Source organism: Pangasianodon hypophthalmus, chromosome 21, assembly GCF_027358585.1.
Source record: "Pangasianodon hypophthalmus isolate fPanHyp1 chromosome 21, fPanHyp1.pri, whole genome shotgun sequence".
Lineage (NCBI taxonomy): Eukaryota > Metazoa > Chordata > Actinopteri > Siluriformes > Pangasiidae > Pangasianodon > Pangasianodon hypophthalmus.
The window spans coordinates 20,915,839-20,942,797 of record NC_069730.1 but is presented as its reverse complement, the minus strand read 5'-3'; the positions used below and the strand labels follow the sequence as shown (position 1 = coordinate 20,942,797).

The window sequence follows — 26,959 nt, the reverse complement described above, 5'->3', positions numbered from 1 at the left end:
ACACGGTTCTCCTGATGTCATTATTATTTAAAAGAAAAAAAAATTGGGGACCGAATTCCTACAGCTACAATTTAGCCTCATTATTTATTTTAACGGTAATTTTATTAAATACATTTTTATACACCAAGCTATCAGTCTATTTAGGTGCAACACTACACAGCCAGTTATACGTAATAACTATTAGCTAGCTATGTACATTAAACATTATGTTTAGCTAACAGCCAGTGACAGTTCCTCATCGTAAAGGTGGCTAGTTTATTTAATAAAAAGCTGACATAAGCTAGCTAGGTGAAGTGTGATGGTCTGGAATTGCAGGAAATCTAAACACTTCTCTCTTTAAGTTTATTTATTCGTTTATTTTTTCCTTTTTTATTCCGACTCACCTCCTCCTCGGGTTCCTGAGCCTGCGGTGTTTCCTGATGCGGCGTTCCACACTCGGGACTGTAATGTTCGCAGTAATCGTACGCAGCTCGAGCGTCTTCGACCAGCAGCAGCTGCTGGATATCTCCCTGACAAAAGAACACAAAAATATATTTAAAAAAATATTAGAAATATAAAACTTTCATCCTAAACACTGTACAGCCAGGGTACAATTTTTACATAAAGTAAAAACTAAAATTAAAATAAAGTTAAATCAATCAGTTAAAATATTTTTAACATACAAATATATTTTTTTCTAAAATTAGTATTAAATGTCTCTCCTCACGTATCTTGAGCGTAGTCAGTTATAATAAATTTTTTTTTTTTAAAAAACCTACATTGGTTAAACACATACTCAAATCTCTATATTTGCAATATTTATTAAATTTTTATAAACTTGTATAACATTTTAACATTAGATATCACATGTAGGTAAAATTTCAGAACTTTAACACAGAACATGAAACAGACAAAGTGACAGAAACTGAGTTTAAAAAAAAAAAAAAAAAAAACTCGGGCACTGAATCAGTTCATAAACAATTAGACGTGTGTTTTTTCCACTGCGTTGCTCATCGCTAACGCTAATGCAGCTAAATAATATTCTCAGAAACTAAATCAGATTAGCATGTAGTCGAGTGGAAAACACAAATCCATGTGTGTGATTAGCATCTTTTATAGTAGCAGATGTGTGACGTGATCAGCTCCAGATTCTCAGCACTCGCAAAAAAAAGGAAAAAATGCAGAATATGTTTCTCAGCTGGAGGGAAAGAAAGCGTTCAGTAAGATTGTTTACTAAAATCATCCTTCGAACCCGGCTACAGATGTTTACTTCAATAATGGCACCTGAGACTTTTGCTGTGTTTTTTATGATCTAGAAGATGACGCTTTATTTTACGATGTTTTTCGGTTTCTTCTGCGAGTATAAAGCAGAGCGTAAAGATGAGAATAATGAGGAAAGTTCATTTCTGGACTTCAGATTTGCTCACAGATTTGAGACGGCCGTCGTGACCGAGGTCTGAACTCAACATCGTCTGCATTCAGCATTAAAATCAATCTGATTTAATTAAAAACAAACAAACTGAGACTCTGAGGTGCAGAAAAATAATCACTTCATTACTCAGTGATCACCAGGAATTATGGGTAGATCTAAATTTACAGCTCTGTCTCTACAGTTTCCTTCTCGTACGCTAGAACTCATCCACATCAGACGATTCTGTTACCTTTTAATGTTTCATCATTAACGATTATCTCATGGCTATAAACGAAACAAAGTCGTTACTGGTTTGTTTCACGTGAACGCGTTTGACCAGCGCTCCTCTCTGAACCGAGGCGTCTGCCGTGCGTCTTCCCTTTCTGCGCTAATGTCTCTCGCCCCGTAGCTCAGGGGTTCACAAACTTTTTGACCCCAAATGAGCATCATAAATTTTCTGTGAGCCTTTAAGCCTGCGCATGTTCGCTCCTCCTCGTTATTTCCCATCACACTCGTAAAATTCACATTAAAGAAATATTTAGCCGTATTTTCATGTTCGTTTTCTTCACTTCTCAGCCCGAGTCACTGGATGTTAGCGAGGAACTGGCCGAGGCAGACGGACAGAAATCTTCATATTCAACATCTTCATATTCTTCAAAATCCGTCTTCATAGTCACAGTGATATTCGTAAGATTAATTTCTAAAATAAATGAATAGAATTAAAGAGAGTTTCTCTCACTCATGACCCTGAACCTTTTCGTAGGTTTCTCGGCTCTGCTGCAGGATTTTTTTTGAGTACTTGCGGTCCAACGACCTCTGACCTTACGTCTGTACGCTCGTAGTGGAGTAACGTGTCGAATCTAACGCTAACATCATGCTACGTTAACGCAAAACTAACTACTTCGCTCTGAATTGCTTTCCTCAGGCTCTAACTCTGTGTGCAGACGAGTTAAAAAGCGAGCTGCCAAGCATGAAGAAGTTTCCTGTGTTCCTCACTTCATTTCTCCGCAGCTCGAGTTCGTCTCCTGTAACTGCTCTGACTGAAACAGTCTGTGATCAGAGACACTGTTCTGACAGAGAGAGAGAGAGAGAGAGAGAGAGAGAGAGAGAGAGAGAGAGAGGGGTGAGAAGCGGGGGTCAGTGGGGTCAGGTGCTGGTGCAGGGAGGGGAGATGGCAGGATTAGACGCTGGAGAATTGTCCACATTCCTGTAGAAGATAGTGAGAAAACAGAGGACTGGCATGTCAGCGGACTCCAGAGACTATTTCCTGTTTCAGTCCATTTCATTTATTTTATCCTTTTTCCCGCTGTCCGCTTTTATAAGCAGCTCTTAATCTACGCGTCATAAAAGCTGCTCTAGTAGAACTTCTTTCTCAAATAAACTCTCACAAAGACAATTTTAGGTCTGTTTTGAGAATATTCAGGAATTCCTTAAGAATAAAATGCTCTGAAGTGAAGGTTTTCGGTTTCGTCTCGTCGCTGAAGTGCCACACTCGCCAGTAATTCTGTTTATCTCATTGCACCTTTAACAGAACTTACAATCAGATTTTCTCCCCAGAATTAGAGATTCAGCAGAAAACAGCAGTGAGCACAGACACAGGGAACACGTCTGCGATGTCTGTGGATTGTCCACGAACATGTTAAGAAATAAAATAAGATCCAAACTGTCAAAGCCTCGACTTTAAACCGAGTTTATCCCGAGGATTTATCCCGAGGATTTTTTGGTTCCTGAACCGATCAAACCCAGCTGAGTAATAAATATGATGAAATGAGAAGCTGAAGTACTGCAGAACTGCGCAGATAGCAGCCCGATGTGGGGCAGCGTGGGGCAGCGTGGGGCAGTGTGGGTTACTGTGGGGCAGCGTGGGGCAGCGCGGAGCAGCGTGGGGCAGTGTGGGTTACTGTGGGGCAGCGTGGGTTACTGTGGGGCAGCGTGGGTTACTGTGGGGCAGTGTGGGGCAGTGTGTGTTACTGTGGGGCAGTGTGGGGGCAGTGTGGGGCAGCGTGGGGCAGTGTGGGTTACTGTGGGGCAGCGCGGAGCAGCGTGGGGCAGCGTGGGTTACTGTGGGGCAGCGTGGGTTACTGTGGGGCAGCGTGGGGCAGCGTGGGTTACTGTGGGGCAGTGTGGGGCAGTGTGGGGCAGTGTGGGTTACTGTGGGGCAGCGTGGGTTACTGTGGGGCAGCGTGGGTTACTGTGGGGCAGCGCGGAGCAGCGTGGGGCAGCGTGGGGCAGCGTGGAGCAGCGTGGGTTACTGTGGGGCAGCGTGGGTTACTGTGGGGCAGCGTGGGCAGTGTGTGTTACTGTGGGGCAGTGTGGGGCAGTGTGGGGCAGTGTGGGTTACTGTGGGGCAGCGTGGGTGACTGTGGGGCAGCGTGGGGCAGTGTGGGGCAGTGTGTGTTACTGTGGGGCAGTGTGGGGCAGCGTGGGGCAGTGTGGGTTACTGTGGGGCAGCGTGGGTTACTGTGGGGCAGTGTGGGGCAGCGTGGGTTACTGTGGGGCAGTGTGGGGCAGCGTGGGGCAGTGTGGGTTACTGTGGGGCAGCGTGGGTTACTGTGGGGCAGCGTGGGGCAGTGTGGGGCAGCGTGGGGCAGTGTGGGTTACTGTGGGGCAGCGTGGGTTACTGTGGGTTACTGTGGGGCAGTGTGGGGCAGTGTGGGGCAGTGTGGGTTACTGTGGGGCAGTGTGGGGCAGTGTGGGGCAGCGTGGGGCAGTGTGGGTTACTGTGGGGAAGCGTGGGGCAGTGTGGGTTACTGTGGGGCAGTGTGGGGCAGTGTGGGGCAGTGTGGGTTACTGTGGGGCAGCGTGGGGCAGTGTGGGTTACTGTGGGGCAGTGTGGGTTACTGTGGGTTACTGTGGGGCAGCGTGGGGCAGCGGGGGCGGTGTGGGGCAGCGTGGGGCAGTGTGGGTTACTGTGGGGCAGTGTAGGGCAGCGTGGGGCAGCGTGGGGCAGTGTTGGGCAGCGTGGGGCAGTGTGGGGCAGCGTGGGGCAGTGTGGGTTACTGTGGGGCAGCGTGGGTTACTGTGGGGCAGCGTGGGGCAGTGTGGGGCAGCGTGGGGCAGTGTGGGTTACTGTGGGGCAGCGTGGGTTACTGTGGGGCAGCGTGGGGCAGTGTGGGGCAGCGTGGGGCAGTGTGGGTTACTGTGGGGCAGCGTGGGGCAGTGTGGGTTACTGTGGGGCAGCGTGGGGGAGCGTGGGTTACTGTGGGGCAGTGTGGGGTAGCGTGGGGCAGCGTGGGTTACTGTGGGGCAGCGTGGGGCAGTGTGGGTTACTGTGGGGCAGTGTGGGGTAGCGTGGGGCAGCGTGGGGCAGCGTGGGTTACTGTGGGGCAGCGTGGGGCAGTGTGGGGCAGCGTGGGGCAGTGTGGGTTACTGTGGGGCAGCGTGGGGCAGTGTGGGTTACTGTGGGGCAGCGTGGGGGAGCGTGGGGCAGTGTGGGGCAGTGTGGGTTACTGTGGGGCAGCGTGGGGCAGCGTGGGGCAGTGTGGGTTACTGTGGGGCAGCGTGGGGCAGCGTGGGGCAGTGTGGGGCAGCGTGGGGCAGCGTGGGGCAGCGTGGGTTACTGTGGGGCAGCGTGGGGCAGCGTGGGGCAGTGTGGGGCAGCGTGGGGCAGTGTGGGTTACTGTGGGGCAGCGTGGGGCAGCGTGGGGCAGCGTGGGGCAGTGTGGGGCAGCGTGGGGCAGTGTGGGGCAGTGTGGGTTACTGTGGGGCAGCGTGGGGCAGCGTGGGGCAGCGTGGGGCAGTGTGGGGCAGCGTGGGGCAGCGTGGGTTACTGTGGGGCAGCGTGGGGCAGCGTGGGGCAGTGTGGGGCAGCGTGGGGCAGCGTGGGGCAGCGTGGGGCAGTGTGGGGCAGCGTGGGGCAGCGTGGGTTACTGTGGGGCAGTGTGGGGCAGCGTGGGGCAGTGTGGGGCAGCGTGGGGCAGCGTGGGGCAGTGTGGGGCAGTGTGGGGCAGCGTGGGGCAGCGTGGGGCAGTGTGGTTGCAGCTATAAAGATTACAGTAAATTACAGAGGCTTCATCTGCCAGCATTTAAAACCTCTCACACAGTTTCCCTGCTTGTACATCAGTGTGTGACATGTGATGGCTGGTGTGATGATTGACAGGTAGACTAAAATGATTGACAGGTAGATTAAAATGATTGACAGGTAGATTAAAATGATTGACAGGTAGATTAAAATGATTGACAGGTAGATTAAAATGCACTGTGTTCCAAATAAAATCCGATGCTTGATGATTACAGCAGAACATGGAGAGGAAACTTTTCTCAGAATTCCTCTAAACAATATTCACTCTCTCTATACCTGTCTCTCTCTCTCTCTCTCTCTATACCTGTCTCTCTCTCTATACCTGTCTCTCTCTCTCTCTCTCTCTATACCTGTCTCTCTCTCTATACCTGTCTCTCTCTCTCTCTCTATACGTGTCTCTCTCTCTCTCTCTCTCTATACCTGTCTCTCTCTCTCTCTATACCTGTCTCTCTCTCTCTCTATACCTGTCTCTCTCTCTCTCTCTCTCTCTATACCTCTCTCTCTCTCTATACCTGTCTCTCTCTCTCTCTCTATACCTGTCTCTCTCTCTCTCTCTATACCTGTCTCTCTCTCTCTCTATACCTGTCTCTCTCTCTCTCTCTATACCTGTCTCTCTCTCTCTCTCTCTCTCTATACCTCTCTCTCTCTCTATACCTGTCTCTCTCTCTCTCTCTCTATACCTGTCTCTCTCTCTCTCTCTCTATACCTGTCTCTCTCTCTCTCTCTCTCTATACCTGTCTCTCTCTCTATACCTGTCTCTCTCTCTCTCTCTATACCTGTCTCTCTCTCTCTCTCTCTATACACCTGTCTCTCTCTCTCTCTCTCTCTATACCTGTCTCTCTCTCTATACCTGTCTCTCTCTCTCTCTCTATACCTGTCTCTCTCTCTCTCTCTCTCTACCTCTCTCTCTCTCTATACCTGTCTCTCTCTCTCTCTATACCTGTCTCTCTCTCTCTCTCTCTCTATACCTGTCTCTCTCTCTATACCTGTCTCTCTCTCTCTCTCTCTCTCTCTCTCTCTCTCTCTCTATACCTGTTTCTCTCTCTCTATATACCTGTCTCTCTCTCTCTCTCTCTATATACCTCTCTCTCTCTCTCTCTCTCTATACCTGTTTCTCTCTCTCTCAATACCTGTCTCTCTCTCTCTCTCTCTCTATACCTGTCTCTCTCTCTCTCTCTCTCTCTCTCTCTATACCTGTCTCTCTCTCTATACCTGTCTCTCTCTCTCTCTCTCTCTCTATACCTGTCTCTCTCTCTATACCTGTCTCTCTCTCTCTATACCTGTCTCTCTCTCTCTATACCTGTCTCTCTCTCTCTCTATACCTGTCTCTCTCTCTCTATACCTGTCTCTCTCTCTCTCTCTCTCTCTATACCTGTCTCTCTCTCTCTCTCTATACCTGTCTCTCTCTCTCTCTCTCTTTCAGTGTATATCTGTGTATCTCACACTCAATTTCTGTCTCTCTCACTTTATACCTTTCTCTCTCTCCCATCTCTTTAAATTCTAAATACATCTAGGTCTCTGTGTCTCACTCTATCTCTCTCTCTTTCTCTTTCTCTCTCCCTCTCCCTCTGTCTCTCTCTCTCTGTCTGTCTGTTAGTTTTCTCAGCGTCTGGCTGCTTGAGAATAATTTACTTTCAGCTTAACGGAAACAGTGGACTGTAAATTTACTGGAAAAACTACAAAGGCCATCGGAAAGTACAGTGAGTTTATTCAACACACACACACACACACACACACACACACACTTCTCGGATGGTGAAACCTGAGATGCACAAAATAAAAGAACCACACAAACTCAACACAACATAAAACTGAAGACAGAAGAATGATCTCAGAATAAACAGTTTATCTTCGTTTATCAAACAACTCGGCCGTTTAAATGAGAGGAAAATATTACAGCCATCGGCTGGTCAGAAATGATATCCCTTTACCTCAAACCCACGACACACGCGCGCGCTCACACACACGCACGCGCACACACACACACACACACACACACCATGACGGAGGATGTGTGCTGGAGTGATTTATACAGAGTGTGAGATCAGTTCACGGTGCTGCACCTCGTCACTGTTCCGTGTTTAATGGCTGATTTGTTTCTGTGACAGTTTAAATCATAATAATTCTAAATCCTGTGTGTGTGACAGTTTAAGTTACTCTCAGACTCCAAAAACCTGTTTCATGTAAATTGGAGTCTTTCAGCCATTTTTAGATTTAATTTCAGCATCATATCCAAAACCACTGAGCGGAGTAATGCTGTAATCATCACAGAGGAAGTGTGTAGATTTTATCTGGAGCGCAGCACGAGTCCGTGCACATCTTCACTTCCGTGTTAATTACCACACACGCTGAAGATCAGCGTTTCAGAGACAAGTCAAAAACAAGAGAGAATCAGAGCTCCGTTTAACTTCACAAACACAAACCCTGATTGCTTCTGACAGAAAACTTGGAGTGTTTAATTCCCTGCACACTTCATTTCAGATTTTATTAAACACAGCCTTTCTGAGATAAACCGAGACACACGACTGAGAGCTGCTCCGATTTCAGCTGAGCGTTGATCCAGACTCCATTATTCCTCACTGATACACCTCAAATTCAGCCGAGTGTAAACACACTTCTGCACAAAATAGGACTAAATCAAGCGGCTTTTCATGCAACATAATAATAATAATAATAATAATAATAATAATAATAATAATAATGATGATGATGTGATTATAATCTGATTTTAGCATTTTTAAATACATATCATTCATGCGATCATATAATCAGCACACTGTGATATTTTGAAGTCAGTGCCAGAGTTCAAGAAAATCATTAAATATGGCAGGGCTACATTCTCCATGTGTCACATAACGAATCCAAGATTAAATTACGTAAGAAAGATTTACTAATCATGATCATTCCGATCGGGAAAACACACACAGTTTCCAGAAAATAAATCAAGATTCGAAACCACAATCAGTGAGTCAACGAGAAAGGCATGGAAGCCTGGAGAGGAGAGTGAAAGTTTACTGATGACAAAATCATGAACCATTTAATCCAGCTAACTCAGTCGTCCCGCTAACTCAGTCGTCCCGCTAACTCAGTCGTCCCGCTAACTCAGTCGTCCAGCTAACTCAGTCGCCCCGCTAACTCAGTAATCCATGTAGAAAGAATGGGCTCCAGCTCAATAATCAGATTATTCAGCACATGTACACTGTTAATCTCTGTTGTTTTTCTAGAGTCTCATCTCTGTCTTTAGATCATAACTCAAAACAGCTAAGAGAAGAAGAACAGTGTGTTCAATTTGCATCATAAAACCTACAAAAAAAAACTCATGAGTACTTCTTGTTAAAAGCTTCACGTCACTGAACAGCATGCAAATGAAATTAAAATAGCACGTTTATTAAATTATTGTCAAACTATTATCATTGGACAGCTAGTGTGTTATGTCTTGCAGGTAAAAGTGCTGAGTGTTGAATATTATTTTTCAGTAATAAGGACGGAGAAGAGAAAATGGTGTGTCAGTGTTTGATAAGTGATGAAATGCAGCCGTTCCTTCAGCGGAGACTTTTCTCCAAACAGCAGCAGCGAGTCTGTGAGCTTATCACTCTACTGGGAACTGTAAAACCACACAATGTGTTTCCCAGCAGTGGGCGAGAGACACACACACACACACACACACACACTCAGAGAGAGAGAGAGAGAGAGGGAGGGAGATGTGTGTGGTGTGTGAAGCGTCAGTGTGTGTGATAGATGCTCCGTTCTCCAGCTTTCTCTCCACAGGAAGTCAGTTTCAGAGGAAAAAAAAAAGAAGAAGAAGGAAAAGTAGAAGAAAGGTGAAGAATGCAGTGCACCCTGGAGAGAGAAAAAAAGAAGCAGACAGTGTACAAAGATCAGAGACGAGGTTTTAAAAATGCATTATTTATCTAAAAAAAAACAGACACACCAAATCCTACATTTTTGATGTGATATTTGATATCTCTGATTATGTATGTGTGTGTGCGTGTGTGTGTGTGTGTGTGTGTGTGTGTGTGTGTGTGTGTGTGTGAGAGAGAGAGAGAGAGAGAGAGAGAGAGTGAGAGAGAGAGCGAGAGAAGGAAAGAGGGAGCACCATATCAGTAGACACCTTGATATCAGAAGAACTTTAAGAACTTTATTTTTCCGTCAGAAGAACCTGGACCCTATTTTACTTCCTGCTCCACTCTGTTGTGGGCGGAGCTTGTTTTATCAAACATCGCTGATTGGTCAAACGCGGGCTTTACAGAATGTCCGATCCTCTTAACCAGGATTTTTACAATATTTCAGTGTCACACAGTTTGTTTCACTTCTCTAGCTCGTCTGTTGCGCTGCACAAAGTTTTGGCGCCCTCTCTACCCTGTCCTTCGATGATAATGGACCGCCACAGGCGCAGATATAATTTTGTGTTGTGTTTATTCTCACTACAGCAGTGATGCTGATCCGATATGGTGTGTGTGCGTGAAATATCGTGATTTTTCACATAATCGATAATCAGCACTACACACTGAGCAGAAGTAAGTGCTGAAATGTTTCTTCAATTCTCACAGAGAACAAAAAGAGTCTCGAGGTTTCTGTCCCGTGTGGTTTTCTTTAAACCGCAGTATCTCTTAAACATCTGTGGATCTTTGGCCTAGAAACACACACGCGCACACACACATATACATGCGCGCACACACACACACACACACACACACACACATATACACGCGCACACACACACGCACACACACACACACATATACACGCGCACACGCACACACAGATCATATTTTCCTCTTGAGCCACAGACTCTCGCTTACTTCCAAACTCACACCTGTTTATGCCATTTGCAGACACACACACACACACACACACACACACACACACACACACACACACACACACTACCATTTCACCTTCGTCCAAACACAGAAACTCACAGGACGGTTAAATGTCACTCAACAGCACTGTTTCATCCACCTGTGTTTATCTCAACGCTGAATTCATGCGGAAACTCAAACACACACCAGAATATTACAAAAATGTGTGTGTGTGTGTGTGTGTGTGTGTGTGTGTGTGTGTGTGTGTGTGTTTGCGTGAGAGAGAGAGAGAAGTGCTCAATTTCAGTACAGTCTAGTGCGCCCAGTCTACATCACCTTGCTAACTGGAGTCTTTTCAGTGACTCGAGTCATTTGATTCAGTTCAAATGATTCATTCAAGATTCATTTCTTTTGCTGCACATCCAATTTGTGAGTGAATCTTAAATGAATCATTTGAACTGAACTGAATTTGAACTGTATGTTTGTGTTTAGAAGAATCATTTTTTCTCTCACACACACACACACACACACACAAAACGGCACGCACTGAAACAACTAAAATCTCAGGATTCACTGTCTCAACTCTCTCACCTGATTCACTGAACAACAGAGGTGTGAATCTGAATCTGACTCACGCCCCCTGAGTCAGTGAGTTATTTCGTTACACACACACAGTCGCACAATTATGACTCACACAATACATAGGCATTTAAAACACAATAGCAGATAAACATATAACAAAAACATGCATAAAATCTCAGTTTGATGATATGTTACAGATATTTGCTGATTAGAGTCTCGGGTCAAATGAGCGCGACTGAATGAAGAAACTGACTCGTTGCACAGCAGTGATCGATTCTGATTCGTTCACCTTAACGACCTTTAGAAAGACATCAGTAAAGCGCAGCTGCGTTAATGTGATCTACAGATGGACGAGTCGGGGGAAAAAAATGCATTCTTCATCAATGAAGCAATGCATTCTGGGTAACTCTGTGTGAACTGGATGGGTTCTACAGTGACGTCGACTCGATTTTTAAGCTAATGCACTTCACTCGAGCTGTTTAAAGTAAACACACACACACACACACACACACACACTATAACAGAGGGACAGAGTTTTGTCGAAGTGTTTATGTTAAAAATCAATATTGGAACTGAGACTCAATGCGTCCTGAAAGAAGTCTTTGTCCTCGTGCTGTGCTGAAGTTACGTAGTGGAGAGTCGTTTAAGCCTCGTTCATTACGAGCTGCAAAAATGAATTAAAGACAAACAGATGGAGGAGATTAACAAGGGATATTTTTTTTTACTCTCATTGTACAAAATAGCAGCAAAGTCCAGAAATTTCTCCAAAACTATAAAACTGTCCTCAGAATCAGAGCACAGGGCTTCAGCCTGCTCCTAAGAGTTCACTTATAATAATAATAAAAAAATGAGAAAATCTAACTAAAAGTAAAGTAAACAATAAAGAGTGACTAGCCAGAGCTAATCCATATTCAGTACTGCTAACATAATTAAATAAAAAGTTTTACCATCATGCTAAGGTTTAAAAATTTCATTTGGATTTTTTTTAAAACAAGCAAAATCATTCCTTCATAGTGAGATTAATGAGAATGAGAATATATAAAATATAAAAACAATGTTAATGATGAGTGTTAACATGAGCGAAATCCTTGCTAGCTCCTGACTAGCATATTAGTTTCATCCTCCATTTTGTGACACAATGTTGATTCTAGACAAAAGTGTTTCGCAGAATGTTCTTATTAAACACATTCCATCAGCTAACATCAAACAGACAGCACAGCATGCATTAGCATTAGCATGCAGGATAATAGCATGTGAGCTAAATCATAGCATAGCACAGAGGCAGGATAGCCTCTGACTAGCGCACAAGATGTGACTTAATGCAACACACTTCATTTGTTTAGTCTGTCATAAACTTTTTCGAAAGTTCTTAGCGGTTATGACTTTGTGCGTTTATTTGAAGCAGATGAACATTTAAGGACATGCTAACCGCTAATTTGTGTTTATGTAGAGTTTGGATTTTGGAAAGAACTAGCAAAAACTAAAACTTGACAATAACATGATTCATCATTGAAAACACATCTAATTATTCTGATTTTTTTTTTAAAGTATAGCATCTGAACGATCAGAGTCATGTCCTGGCCCTCATTTACGACAGAACCGAGTCGGGAAAACAGATTTGATGAAGTCGCTAACAATTAATGGAAGCTTATAGCCTCCGGTTTAGCACGGTGTGCAAAGTGTGTGTGTGTAAATCATCACACACATTTTTGACAGTAGCGTGTCCTGTCATTAGGAGTTTAAAGTTAAAGCCCTCAAACCAACAATCATCATCAATCACGTTCAGTTACACTTTTCACTTTTTTCATTCCACGTCTGCAGACGTGCCTCCTGCATCTGCGTTTCTCTAAAACTCCTGAAGAATGCAGTGTTTGAAGCCATCGCTAATCATTAAGTGTGTGTGTGTGTGTGTGTGTGTGTGTGTAAACATCCTGAAAGAACAGAAATACCCTGAAGCGCAAATACATGAAAATATGTCCATAAAGAGTAAAGAGTTGCTGATGTTCTGTTGAGTAAAGAGAAGTGACAGGATGATGACGTTAAAAGATCACAGAGAGTGACCTCTGAGTACACTACAGAGTCAATTTTTTAAACTAGAGACTCAATGCTTTTTTCTTTTCAGTGACTCGAGACATTTGAATCAGTTAAATGATTCATTCAGATTCATTCGTGGACCAGTTTGTTCAGTTGCATGGTTTACCTACATGTGCAGCTGGATTATGTTGTGATAGAAAGATTCACTGAGTCAAATGACTCTGAACCGCAGAAGAGAATCTTAGGCAAGAAAAAAAAGATTCACTGAGTCAATCACTAAGCAGCTGAATTAGAGAAGAATGAATCTCGATTATGACTGAAACAATCACTGAGTCAAACAATATCTGCTGAATTAGAGATGAGTGAATCTTAATAATGACTGAAAGATTCACTGAGTCAAACACTGAGCTGCTGAATTAGAGATGAGTGAATCTTAATAATGACTGAAAGATTCACTGAGTCAAACACTCATCTAATGATTAAGAAAGGAGTGAATCTTACTCATGATTGAAAGATTCTCTAAAGCAAACTCAGACCACTGAACGCGGGAGGAGCGAATCTCAGTCTCGCCCGAAAGATCCAGTTAATATAAACACCCTCGGGATCTTACACAGCTGGGTTAATGTTAGCTAGCTTGAAAATAAAGTTAATGCTAATAAAAAACAATAAGTAACACATAGAAAAAAGTGGGCACTATGTTTGGTGCAAAGTGTTTTTAAGCAACATCTATTTCTTCATCAGAAATAAATACTGTATATCCAACTCGCATTACCATCTGTCAGATTATATGATGTAAAGGTGTGTATTAATCCGTCATCACGTGTGACACGGCAGTTTTCCAGAACACTTCAGGTGAGTGAATGAACAGACACCAAAAGGGCTGAAACTGTGAATAATTTAGCGTATTTTATCCTTAAGTGACCGCATACAGAAAAAAAATCCCCCAAAACAGTTTCAGTTGCGTAAAAGACCAGCTTATATAACATTCCCGGGAGCTTTTCTCCAGGTTCTCATCCAGTTTCCAGGTGTTTTTTTCCATGACTGAAGGACTACTCTGTCAATGTCCAGGTTTTCCAGGTCATGTTGGAAGCCTGAACATTCCCATAAACACAGGATGATGGAAAGCCACACTGCAGTGTTTAGAGGAACATCGAGGACTCAGATTTACCCAGAATGACGTTCTTACCTCAAAAACCTCCTCATCCAGGATCCTGGTGCCGAACACCGTGATGCCGTCGGTGCTGATTACAGGTTTATTACTTCTGCTCAGAGGCTTTGAGATTTTCTTCTTACAGTCGACGATCATGGTGATGGATTTCTTCTCCACGCTGATCGCCACACGGTGCCACCTGCACACACGAGACATTTACAGTCACGTCAAATAAAAAAAACAAGATGATCACTGTACATGCTGATTGGCTCGCTGATAATAGATAATTAACACCATACTGTGACTGCTCATCCTGCAGCCAATCAGAAACGGAGCCTGATGAAGGCTAGAGGATGATTAACACATAGAGAAAAGAGTTTTAGACTTTAAGTGCCGTATTCAGCATCGTAAGTGAATTAAGTCCAAACGTTATGTCAGTATTTATTTGGAGAAAGTTCCTCGTATTCAGAGCCGTGTTACGCAGCTTTGCGAGGTGATTTCACCTGCGTGGAGTTCAGATTAAGTTCATTCATGATTTTATCCATTAAAAAAAAAATTCACTCCTTGAGATATGCAAAGATGCGTCTCTTTCGACGTCCTCCATATTAGTTTCATACTTATGTATATAATATTCATCTCAAATGACATTCCATAGTGTGTTTGAGTGCATTCACAGCCAAAACAGACATTTCATCATGACATATTCCGGTTCCATCAAACTGTCCGACAGCGGCGCTGGACTTAATCCTGCTCTTCACTTGAGCTGATATCACGCAAAAAAAATGTTCATGATCAGAATCGCATGTAACTGGGACACGCCTCTGTTTTAGACAAACCACACCCCTACGTGTAACACTCACAAAACCTCCGTAGTTACGGCTGAGGTCTGAAGACTGAGGTGAAAAATTTCAGTATTAAATTCCACCACTGACACTAACGTATCAGTGCTACTGCTGTACGGAGAACAAACACCTCGCTAATGTTATCCGCTCTGTAGTAATCTCTTTCCATAGACAGGGTAGAGGGGTGTCAATACTTTGTGCAGTGTAGCAGATGGACTATAGTCCATAACCACACACCTGCAAAGTGACCTGTGTTTCGGGTGGAGCTGATACGTGTATGAACTGACAAAAATAATAACACAGAAAATACTCAAAATCAAAATTCTAATCAGCGTGATTGCTGACAGCGTAATCAATATTCCAGCTGCGAGTGTTTATTCTCTCTCATGAACATTTTCCGATCCCTTAACTGCAAATCACGTTTCGACAAATCACAGGTTGGGAAATTATTCCAGACTGTGGGGTGGAAATTCGCTGTAATAATCCGGTCCAAAGTCCACAAGAGCGTTCCAACATCGGCACTTAGACATCCCGAATATCCACAGCAAGCTGCAGAGCTGGAAGCACAACAGAACACCAGGAGAGAACCGCGTACGTTCCACGATAAACATCCTGAAGAGGAGGAACCTCACTGCACCGCCAGCTCCGAAACACCGAGACAACCGTTTATGTTTGATCAAGCTCCGATCCAGCACTGTTCTCAGCTGATCCATAATTATACAGGGCTCACAATTTAACACGGAGACACACTGGGGACACGGAGGCACGCTCGGGACAAAGAGGCGCGCGCTCGGGACAAAGAGGCGCACGCTCGGGACAAAGAGACGCACGCTGAGGACAAAGAGGCGCACGCTCAGGACAAAGAGGCGCACGCTGAGGACAAAGAGACGCACGCTCGGGACAAAGAGACGCACGCTGAGGACAAAGAGACGCACGCTCGGGACAAAGAGGCGCACGCTCGGGACAAAGAGACGCACGCTCGGGACAAAGAGATGCACGCTGAGGACAAAGAGACGCACGCTCGGGACAAAGAGACGCACGCTGAGGACAAAGAGACGCACGCTCGGGACAAAGAGGCGCACGCTGAGGACAAACAGACGCACGCTGAGGACAAACAGACGCACGCTGAGGACAAAGAGACACGCTCGGGACAAAGAGGCGCACGCTCGGGACAAAGAGACGCACGCTGAGGACAAAGAGACGCACGCTCGGGACAAAGAGACGCACGCTGAGGACAAAGAGACGCACGCTGAGGACAAACAGACGCACGCTGAGGACAAAGAGACGTGCTCTGGATGCAGAGGCACCCCAGGGACAAAAGAGACACGTCCAGGAAGCAGGGACACGCTCTAAACAAAGAGGCCCGCCTGGGACAAAGAGACACGCTCGGGACGCAGAGACACGCCCGAGACGCAGAGACACGCCCAGGGACGCAGAGACACGCCCAGGGACAAAGAGACACGCCCGGGAACCCTGGAAGGAATAGGAGTGATGGAGTGGTGTCAGAAATATCCTGGTATAAACATGTGTCAGTATTTAATAGTGTTTGATGAAATGAATAATGTAATTAACAGTGTAATGCCGTTAGCGAATGTGTTTGCATCGGATTTACTTACTTTCCATCGGAGAGGTTAATGTTTCGGAATAACGGATAATTTTCAGGCGTGGGTTTTCCGTGCTGATCTTCGTACAGGAAGATTGGAGTGCGTCCGATCTCCACGCCGAGCTGCTGCAGTCCCTTATCATTATACACTGATAAGAGGAAGGCCTGAGTTCCAGCTTTGGGCTTTATGGTCATGAGGATGGAGAAATCTTCAGGAAATACTCCAGCTGGAAATATACAGAACGGCATTGTGGGTAAAGTCATGTGATGATCATCAATAACAATAAGCAGTAACGTCTCCTATCTAACGCTACTGTACTGCTGCTGAATGGAAATGACAGAACGGAGCAGGACGTTACAGCACTGAGCCGCCGTGAAGGTCTACTCAAAGTAGCGCAACGTTCTCGAAGCGTATCGATTACAAACACACAGTAATTAACAGGAAGTAGAATTCTGTTCAGTAAATGTGCCACTAAACGTTAAGTTGAAAACTTTTTTCTTTAAGTGATTTAATGCAAAATTAACGAGCTACTTTATCCCCTTACACCTCCTGTAGAGCAGGAATTAAGTCTGAATAAGAGTTTAATGGTTGTATTTACTGCCACATTAAGTTTATTAGCTGTAAATGAAAAAAAAAAAACCACACACAGATCTGACAATAAAACAGTGATTAAAAAAAAAACCAAACATCTCTGAAAATTTTTAGTCAAGACAAAAATCCGAACATTACTGTAAAGTCCCGCTTCAGGATTATTTTGCAGTCGAGGACAATTTGTACTTTTCCTTAATCTTACATCCTGAGAACGAGACTCCGGTCGCTATAAATGTGTAAATAAACCCTTTTTAAACCCTTTTAACAAGTGAGAACAATAAACAAGTTCACCAACACAACTGTAATTAATACGGACTGAGCGGCGCTAGTGTGCCGTCCCGACTATTACTCATTCATCACGCTTACGTCTTTATCTTCTCATACATAACAAGAAAGAAGAAAGAAGAGAAGAGATTCATTTAATTTGTTTCAGGATTTAAGTAAAGATTCAAGAAATAATTAGAAAGAAAAAAGAACTTTAGATATTTAAAGAATTTCTGAATATTTAGTCATAAAGAGTTTATACAACAAAACAATCTGTTTCCTGCTCAACTCACAACCGCAAGGAATCCAACACTAACTACAGTCTGGAATAGAAAAGAGTAGAGTAGAATTCTATGTTTAAAACATCATCCATGTCAAACATTAAAGCAGCAGTATGTAACTGTTTGGAATTTGGAGACCTGTCTGGTTAAAATGTGTTACTGTAAATTAACTCACAGAGAAATAGTTTTTAACATCACTTATTTCCCTGCTCATATCTTACCGAGTTTTTATTGTTGTTGTTGTTGTCTATTACAGTATTCTAATCCCAATATCATTTAGTTTATCAAGTTTTTGGCTTTCAAGGATGACTTGTAGCACCGTTGCATACTGCCGCTTTAATCTCTGATGTCCTGTAACGCTAAAGTTCAGCTGTAACTCTCAGTTACACACACCGGATTCACCTCATCAGATTCCCGATGTTTTCTCTCCCATCACTCAATAATGTTAGCTTTAAAACCTTTTAACAAAGTTACATACTGCTGCTTTAAGTCTTGTGATCTTTTAAAAGCAGAAGTGATTATTTTATTTACAGAGCGCCTTCCTCATTTTCACTCGTGTGTTTGATTTATTACCTGGAAAGAGTTTTTTCGTTGCAGCGCTGATCTGCGCCGTTTTGTCCACTCTGTACGCCACATCGGGTTTGGATCCTCTCCTGACAGGACACAGGCCCTGCGTTTTCGTTATTCCCTCTGGAGAACTGCGAAAGTCCAAAACCTTCAGCACGTCCACCGGCTCAGCTGCGAACAGGAGAAGAACAACTTCAGCTTTTACTAAAAGTCTACTGACAAACCCATGCCGCTTTACCTGCTTGGCTCAGTTCGTGTAACGAGCGTGACACGTGACCGATTTCTACCGCAGTGACGACGCTTACGTTATTCAGCTGTGAGAATAAAAGATCGTATGTAAATGATTATTATACTATAAGTACACTATACTGTATAAATACAGAGATTCAAGCAACACGTCTGCTAAGTAGTGCACACTACAGGAGGACACGAGTAACGGCTTTCTCAAATTATCTCAAATTAAACATAACGTTAAATAGAAAAAATTATGATGTACCATTCTTTAATAAATAAAAATATGTAATAGTTATCAAACTTCTGTGGTGTAAGAGGAATAAAAGCCCTGAGTGTTTCCCGCAGGCCCGTCACAGGGGGCGGGGCTTGCATGCATGAACTTCAATAGGAATATTTTAAGACAATTTTAGCAAATAAATTATGAACCAGAGCTACAGCTAAAGTTCTCTAACAAACCCGCGGTGTTTAATGCCATCACACACGGCTAAAATGTCCGAGTCAGCACTGCCAGGCCGAGGTTTGATGCCTTAAATTGGCGCTGGAAAAAGGGCAAGTTCTCTTTATTTGGGAACATTTTGCAGCGCTTTGGGAAAGTCAGTAATGTCTTGGAACTCGGAACGTCGGAAAATGTCCAAGTTGGAAAAGTGCAACGGAAAGTCATGAAATGACATCAAGCTCAGAAGCAGGACACGGATTCCTCATCTGCCGCTCATTTAACACACTTCACTCCACCTGATACAGCAATACAGCCCTGAAGATAAACTAGGGCACTCAACCAAGGGGAAGGGGACAAGGGGAAGTGGACAAGGGGAAGTGGACAAGGGGAAGGGGACAAGGGGAAGGGGACAAGGGGAAGGGGACAAGGGGAAGTGGACAAGGGGAAGTGGGGAAGTTTGAGTAGCAGCAGAAAAAGCTGTACAGCATCACAAACATATGCTTAGTAGTTTTATCTTGCTAATGTCTCACAGACTGGATGGTCACACACATACACACACTCACACACTCACACACTCACACACTCACACACTCACACACAGACGCTTGTTGGTTCCAGATGTGCTGTTCAGTAGCTCTAATGCTGATTGATTGTTCTCTCAGTGTTTCCTGCCCACTGTATTGTACAGCTTCCACCCACACACACACACACACACACACACTAACACATTCACACACACTAACACACACACACACTAACACACACTATATGGAACCTGAGACAGCTTTACAACAAAAACTCCACAATTGCTCAACATTTTAACACAATTCACTCGAGACCAGAAACACAGACACACAGAAAGACAGAATTCTGGATCCTGATTGGTCAGAAGGTGTTGATTAGTTTTCTATAACAGCAGCTCTGACAGTAGTGCAGCTGCAAATCACAGGTTTATGTAATATTTATGGAAGGAGTCTCCAGTGTCAGCGCTTTGTAACAGTCAGAGGTAAAGCTGTAACTGTAAGATTTCCGACGTCTTCAGGACAGAGGAGTTTACGCTTCTTTGCAGTTTCTCACTAACAAGCTGCAGGGTTTTTTCTTATTAACTTGAAGAGAGAATAAAGAGGCTGGTGAGGGAACGAGTGTTTATAGCTGCTATAACGTAAGCGACAACAGGAACTGACTCATTTCACTGACGTTCCGCAACATTAAACGTAACTAATGGATGTAAATAGCTGTGGTATAAGAGGAATAAAGCACTTGGGGGCGTGCTGTTACAGGAGAATCACCTTCAGGGTGGTAACAGTAACTCCGCTTCTCTGGAACTGAGCATTTTTTCGTAAGTCACTCTGCGAGTCTGTTTAATTCTCAGAGAGTGAAGTGTAAATAAACTTGGAGTTCTCTTTATCCTCTACATCCTGTTCCATTTTATTTCCTCCTGAAGGAATGCTGGTTCTCCATGAACATCAGGATTGTTCATATTGATCATCACTGAGAAGCGTAACATTGACGTGTGTGTTGTTCTAAACTCTAGACAGACGATGCTATCTTGCTGTGTGGGTTTAAAGTCGGGTTAGTGAGCCACCCCACGCCGTCGTCGCTCCACAGGCGCCACGGTTTACGAGATGTTCTGCATGTTGTTGTGATTAAAACTCTGCTGCTGTTTTCATCCGGCACTAACCGATAATTTGTGCCCATCCATCAAACCGTCACGGTGTTAAAGAGTGCAGATTTACGGCGTGATTAAGGTGGACGTGTGGAGCGAGGTGCAGTAAAACACTGAGCCTCAGAGCAACATCACGCTCACGTCCTGCTTCTCTGACGCTCAGAATCACGAGAGAGAAGGTTAGAGCTCGGGTTTGATGAATGGGGTGGGGACGTGCGGGCTGGAAGACGACAGTAATGCTGGCGCAGTGAGAACAGAGCGAACTAATCAACGTCATCAATCACTCACACGGTCTGAGAGGAATAATGACACACTTCTGCAAACGCAAAGCAAAAGTCATTAGAGGAAAAAAAAAGGAGGTTTTGGTCGTGTTTTCTTCAGCTACTGTTCTGCTGGAGATCCTGATGAAGGATACAGAGATGACATCATCACCGGAGCGCCAGCCAATCACACACAGTCGTGGGCTGCGTCCCAAATCACCGTTTTAAACAGTACTCAAAAGTAACGTGGGCATTTTATTGGATCTAGTGTACAATTAAGGGTTCTTTGCTTCCAAAATAAACAGGTTCTAACTTGGCTCACTCCGCTGTAGGGTTCCATCAGAGGACCAACTAAGAACCTTTAAGAGTTCTAAACGTTCTACGAGTGCAGGCAATGTCTGACTAACCGTCCAGCTCCAAACCACAACTCTACCATAATAAATTGCCGTGTACTAAATACAGTGTTGTGTAGTTTGGGACGCAGCCCATGGAGAGACCGGCACACACACACACACACACACACACACACACACACACACACACACACACACACACTCTCTCTCTCTCTCTCTCTCTCTCTCTCTCTCCTCACACTATAAGAATGTGAAATTCTGGTTTCCGTTCAGGTTTTTAAAAAAATGTCCAGATTTTAAAATTGTGCAGTGGTGAGCGTCTCGTTACAAACCGATCGCTGATGAAATCAAGGAATTATACATTTTCACGTGTCTCCTGGTCAGCAAATTGACAGGAAGTCTCATGTTCCAACTCTTGAGGACAGTAAACCACATACACACAACTGTACGCTGGAGATAATTCATCTTTCTTTCTTGGATAAATGAACATCAGCTCATTTCCAGACAAACTTCAACAGGGTTTTATTTTAGCATGGCTGAAGAAGTTATTTTCCATGAAATCCCACAGGATTCCAACTCACAGGGCTTTTAAACTTGGAAACAGAAGCAGCCTGGATTCTGGCCTGTGTGGAATTGTGTAAGATCCAACCTGAGGATTCAAACTTGTGCAGTTCTACGCCTTATTTACAGCTCCGACTCGGGTAGAACCTTCTGTTCTGGGAGAATATTTCAGCACTAAAAACCCCTTGCTAACGTCTGAATATCAAAAGCTGCTGAGTTCTGGATTCTGGATCCTGATTGGTCAGAAGGTGTTGATTAATTCTCTATAACAGCAGCTCTGACAGTAGCGCAGGTTTATATTAATGCGCTCCTTCTAATACGTTATCGTTTCTATAGCAACAGCTCATTCACAGCGGACGCTCCACTGATAATAAACAGATTAAAAACGTGTGTAATTGTTGATGTGGTGATGTTTTTCTGTAAGGAAGCATTTAATGAACGTTTACGGAAGGAGTCTCCAGTGTCAGCGCTTTGTAACAGTCAGAGGTAAAGCTGTAACTGTAAGTTTTCCGACGTCTTCAGGACAGAGGAGTTTACACTGCTTTGCAGTTTCTCGGTAACATGCGGAACAAGCTGCGTTTATTTTATTATTATTAACTTTGAGAGAGAGAATAAAGAAGCTGGTGAGGGAACGAGTGTTTATAGCTGCTATAACGTAAGTGACAACAGGAGCTAACTTTTCTCACCAACGTTCCCCAACATTAAATGTAACTATAAATGGATAAAAAATATGACACTGTTCATTAATAAATAAAAGCTGCTGTGGTGTAAGAGGAATAAAACACTTGGGGACGTGCTGTTCTAGGAAAATAATCAACTTCAGAGCGGTAACTCACACCACCCCTGTAGCTGATTATTTTCCTATAACAGCACGTCCCTGAGTGTGTGATTATTCTTATACAGATACCGGTCGTGTGTCGTGGAAAGATCTAGAAGTATCATGATGTATTCCGTCGCTCACGTCTACTGGATAATTGAGCGTTCTCAGCGTTATGACGGGGGTCTAGTTGGAGTTGTTGGTGTTTTATGGTTTATGGAACTTTAAAGGTTCCCCCAGAGGAACAACTGAAGAACAACTGAAGAACAACTGAAGAACAACTGAAGAACCTTAAAGGGTTCTGAAAGAGTGTGTGAGCATTTTATTAGCCAGTCATGTGGCTGAACAGTGTGTTTTATGAGGAAGACATTAATAGTACAATAATAACTTCAGTAAAAGTTGAAACACTCGCAAATCCAGTCTCATGATTTTTTAAGCCTTTACTAATACTGTTACTGGTAAAGGTTTAAAAGGTTTAAAAGATTTAAAAGGTTCTAAAGGTTTAAAAAAGGTGTTAAAGGTTTTAGTGATCATTTATAAAAAGTCTGTGGAGTGAATAATGATGCAGTTCTCACTGGGAGATCAGACTCGTCTTTTCAGTTCTGACTTCCTCAGATGATCAGATCGGACGAGTTTCATCAGCTGAGAGTTTCTGTATGTTAAGGTTTGGGTGATGGATGTCCGAGTGCAGGTTTGGAAGAATGGAGATTTGATTCAGAACTTTACATTACACTAAAACAGGACTTTAAAACAATGTAGTTACAAACAACTTCAAAATCAAACCCTGTTAAACTGTAATAAACCTCTCTGTCGTAAACTCAAGGTGATGTGTTCTAATCTCTGAAGGTTTTGAGCAGATACACACACACACACACACACACACACACACACACACACACACACACAGCAGGACGTGAAACACCACTGACTGTGTGTTTTAGCTACAGAGTCGAACAGTCTAATAATAAAAGAGTATTCTTTTTAACTTCAGGCTCAATCTAAGTGAAACTTTATAGAATAGAATAGATTACCTTTATTGTCATCGCACATAGTACAATGAAATTTAAAAAATTCATGTGAATCAGCATGAATGTGAATTTGTAGCCTTTGAATATATAAAAATGTGAAAATGTGATTAGTATTTAACCCGAGATGTGTTTCTGCAGCGCGACTGTTCATGTACGTAGGATTTCATTTTGTTATTCACACACTGAAAAATTCAGACGATCGTCTGATCGCTCTCGGCTCACGGCTGAAACATCTTAAACGTGTGTAACGCGAGCTGGTGTGCTGACTTTACCATATGGCAAACAGGAAGTGCTGATCTCCCATTTCCTGTTCCCCATAAAGGGCCAGGTGAAGGCGTGGGTTTGGGTTTACAGAGCATACTGAAGGCATTAAAGCCTCGGCACGGAGACACATACCAGCTCCACACATCACGTTTCATCTCAGAGATTAACAATAACTATAAAAAATCACATTCCTATTACAGTCTGTGTCTGATAGAAGGAGATCAGACGGTAAATATCAGAGCGAAGATGAGGAATGTGTGCAGTAGGAGATTGTTAAAGGTGAGCAAGTCTGTAATTTTAATAAATCATGCGTGGTTAAAAACTGAGCCACTGTAATCTTTGGTAAAAAGTCCAGACTAGCGCTGGTCCACACCCTGAAATCACTGCGGCTAATAGTCTGTAACTCTTATCCAGAGCCTCTGTGTGTGTGTGTGTGTGCGTGTGTGTGTGTGTGTGTGTTTCTCCCTCTCTATTCTCCAGCGTGAACTGAAGGTCTCTTTGTGTGCCTCAGAAATGCCTTCCAGTGCGTCTGCATACCTAAAAGCCTCATATATTCCAGATGTGCAGATCTGGCGGCTCAGTTTGACCGCACGCACAGAAGCTCTTAAAAACGGCAATATCCCAAATCAGCACAAAACGAGCGCCTCTGAAGTTCACCGAGAATAAAATCTACGCTGATTTCACTTCTTATTGCATCTTATCATCACTTGACTTTATTAGTCTCAGTGGAAACTGTTCCCTGTGGGGGGAGAGAGAAAGAGAGAGAGAGAGAGAGAGAGAGAGAGAGAGAGTGAGAGAAATAATGAGTGAGAGAGAGATATTGGGGGAGGAAAGAGGGGGAGAGAAAGAAAGAGAGAGTGAGGGAGTGTGTGAGTGTGAGACAGAGAGAGAGAGAGCGATATTGAGTGAGAGAGAGATAGTGGGGGAGGAGAGAGAAAGAAAGAGAAAGAGAGAGTGAGAGTGTGTGAGTGTGAGACAGAGAGAGAGAGAGAGAGAGAGAGAGAGAGAGAGAGAAGGGTGTATTCTCGCTGACTAATGACTCGAGACTGAACTCTTATCAAAGCAGAGAAAACTCTTCACTTCCTGTTTCTCTGCTGGATCCAATCTGCTTTTTTTGTTTGTTTGTTTGTGTTTTTTTTTTTTTTTTTTTTTTTTTTTAACAGCTGTGCAGCTTTAAAACCAGAAACTTCAACATCCTTTAGACAAAAAAATCACAGACATGACAAGAAATAAAATCACGAATCTGATTAAAAACCTGCTGGCTTTATTTCTTCATGGAATCTCCTTCACACACGACGTTAACGGCGATTTCTCTTTCTGACGAGCGATTTCTCTTTGAAACTGGGTGTGTGTGTGGAACAAACTCCAAATTATTGCTCATTATTTTCTTCTTATTGCTCATAATCTCTCAGGGTCCCAAGCAGAACGCTTTCATGGAAGATTGCGAACTCTTAAGTATCCAAAAAACTCTAAAGAACCCCTGAAGAACCCCTGAAGAACCCTGAAGAACCCTGAAGAACCCCTGAAGAACCCTGAAGAACCCCTGAAGAACCCCTGAAGAACCCTGAAGAACCCTGAAGAGCTAGTGAGTTTTACTTCCACACTGGACTACTGTAATGTGATGTTATAAGTGTACACTTTTAGAAACTGTATAACTCTTATCGGTTCTCTGATCGCTCATTTGTAGAAACTCTTACAGGTTCTAAGTTAACACTACTAGCTAACACTAACTAGCCCGCTAGTTACCATTGTACCTACCAAGCAATGCTATCAAGAAAAAGAGTTTTGGATTTATAAAGCTTCTCATAAAGCTTCCACTCTTAGAAACTGATTGTCCTTCTGGGGGAACATTAAAGTTTCCGGTTCTATACAGAACCCTACTACAGAGTGCTTTCTCCACTGGATACGGTTCCAGTAGAACCTTTTCCTGGAATCTCAGAAACCTTTTGAACCCTTAAAGAACCCTGAAAGAGTTTCAAGCCCCAAAAGAAAACAAACGTTCACTTTTCGCTATTACTATAAAAACAAAGACACTCTTATGGGTTCTTCAGATGTCTCTCTGGGAGAACCCTTAATGGTTCCAAGCTTCTAGCTAACACTAACTGAACAACTAGGTACTGTGCTAAATAACAAGCTCATGCTAGCAAGAGGTTGATTTATATATCTTATGGAGCTTAGAAAATTTAGAACCCTTAAAGGTTCTTTGGTTGTCTCTGGGACGGAACCCTTCAAGGTTCTACGTCGAGTCCTACACCAGAGACGGTTCCGAGCAGAATGAGTTTTTGTAAGCTGAGAACCCTTCGTTCTCCAGTGAGCCCCTGAAGAGTGTGTGCTGAGTGGTGGTTTCGGAGCGAGGCGATGTGGTGGAGAGCTGATCGCAGTGCCGGAGTGGAACACTAGAGGGCAGTATGAAGAAATTAAACAACGTACTGGACATTCGCCGTAACATTCACTCACACACTCGAGAACCCGTGAGGATTTACGGCTAAATAAAACACCTCCTGCTTGTGTATCCATGCTAACAGACACACGCTATTTTACGCTAACGGTGAGAAGCGAGCGAGGTGCGGTGTGTAAACGAGTAAACGTGAGGAGATTAGCATCATCACGCTGCGTGTGTGTGACATCAGAGAGCTTCATGATGTAATAAAGACTCGCCGTGTAGATTTACGGCTGCAGGTTCCACACACACACACACACACACACACACACACACACACACACACACTCTTCCACTCGAGTGTTTTATTAGAACTGGACAGGAATAACTCGCCCGGCTAAACACAGCTGCGTGGATAAGGACGTAATCACGCCGTCTTTACTTCCTCGAGGTTCCCCACATCTGGAACACGAGACTTTAGAACCGAACTCTGGATAACTTTAATAGCTTGAGGTCAGATAGGATTAATTAATCCCAGACAGCTACTGCGCTAAATAACCGGCTAATGCTAGAGCCAAAAAAAAAAAAAAGAGTTTTCGTGAAGCTTTTGAACCTTTAAAGGTTCTCAGGCTGTCCTTGTCGAGGAACCCTTAACGGTTCTACTCAAACAGGGAGTTTCTCTGTCAGAAAGGGTTCCGAGTAGAACTTCATTTGGAAGCTAAGAACCTTTAATTATCTAATAAACCCTTAAAGAACCTTTTCTCTCAGACTGGAGGTAAAATTCCAAGCACCAAAACAAAGCACCACAAAAATATTTGCACCCCAAGGGGTC

At 43.7% G+C, this 26,959-nt stretch overlaps 1 protein-coding gene across 1 annotated transcript in view; it reads right to left on the bottom strand.

The window, feature by feature from the left end:
• Positions 1-305: 305 nt before the first annotated feature.
• The window catches only part of col11a1b (collagen, type XI, alpha 1b), a 29,232-nt gene continuing 2,578 nt past the window's right edge, over positions 306-26,959 (bottom strand). The window contains exons 2-5 of the mRNA XM_053227716.1: positions 18,135-18,299; positions 16,438-16,651; positions 14,016-14,178; positions 306-509 (exon numbers count right to left, since the gene is read on the bottom strand). Coding sequence (XP_053083691.1) covers positions 321-509; positions 14,016-14,178; positions 16,438-16,651; positions 18,135-18,299 — 731 coding nt within the window. The 3' untranslated portion in view covers positions 306-320. The remainder of the gene's footprint in view (positions 510-14,015; positions 14,179-16,437; positions 16,652-18,134; positions 18,300-26,959) is intronic.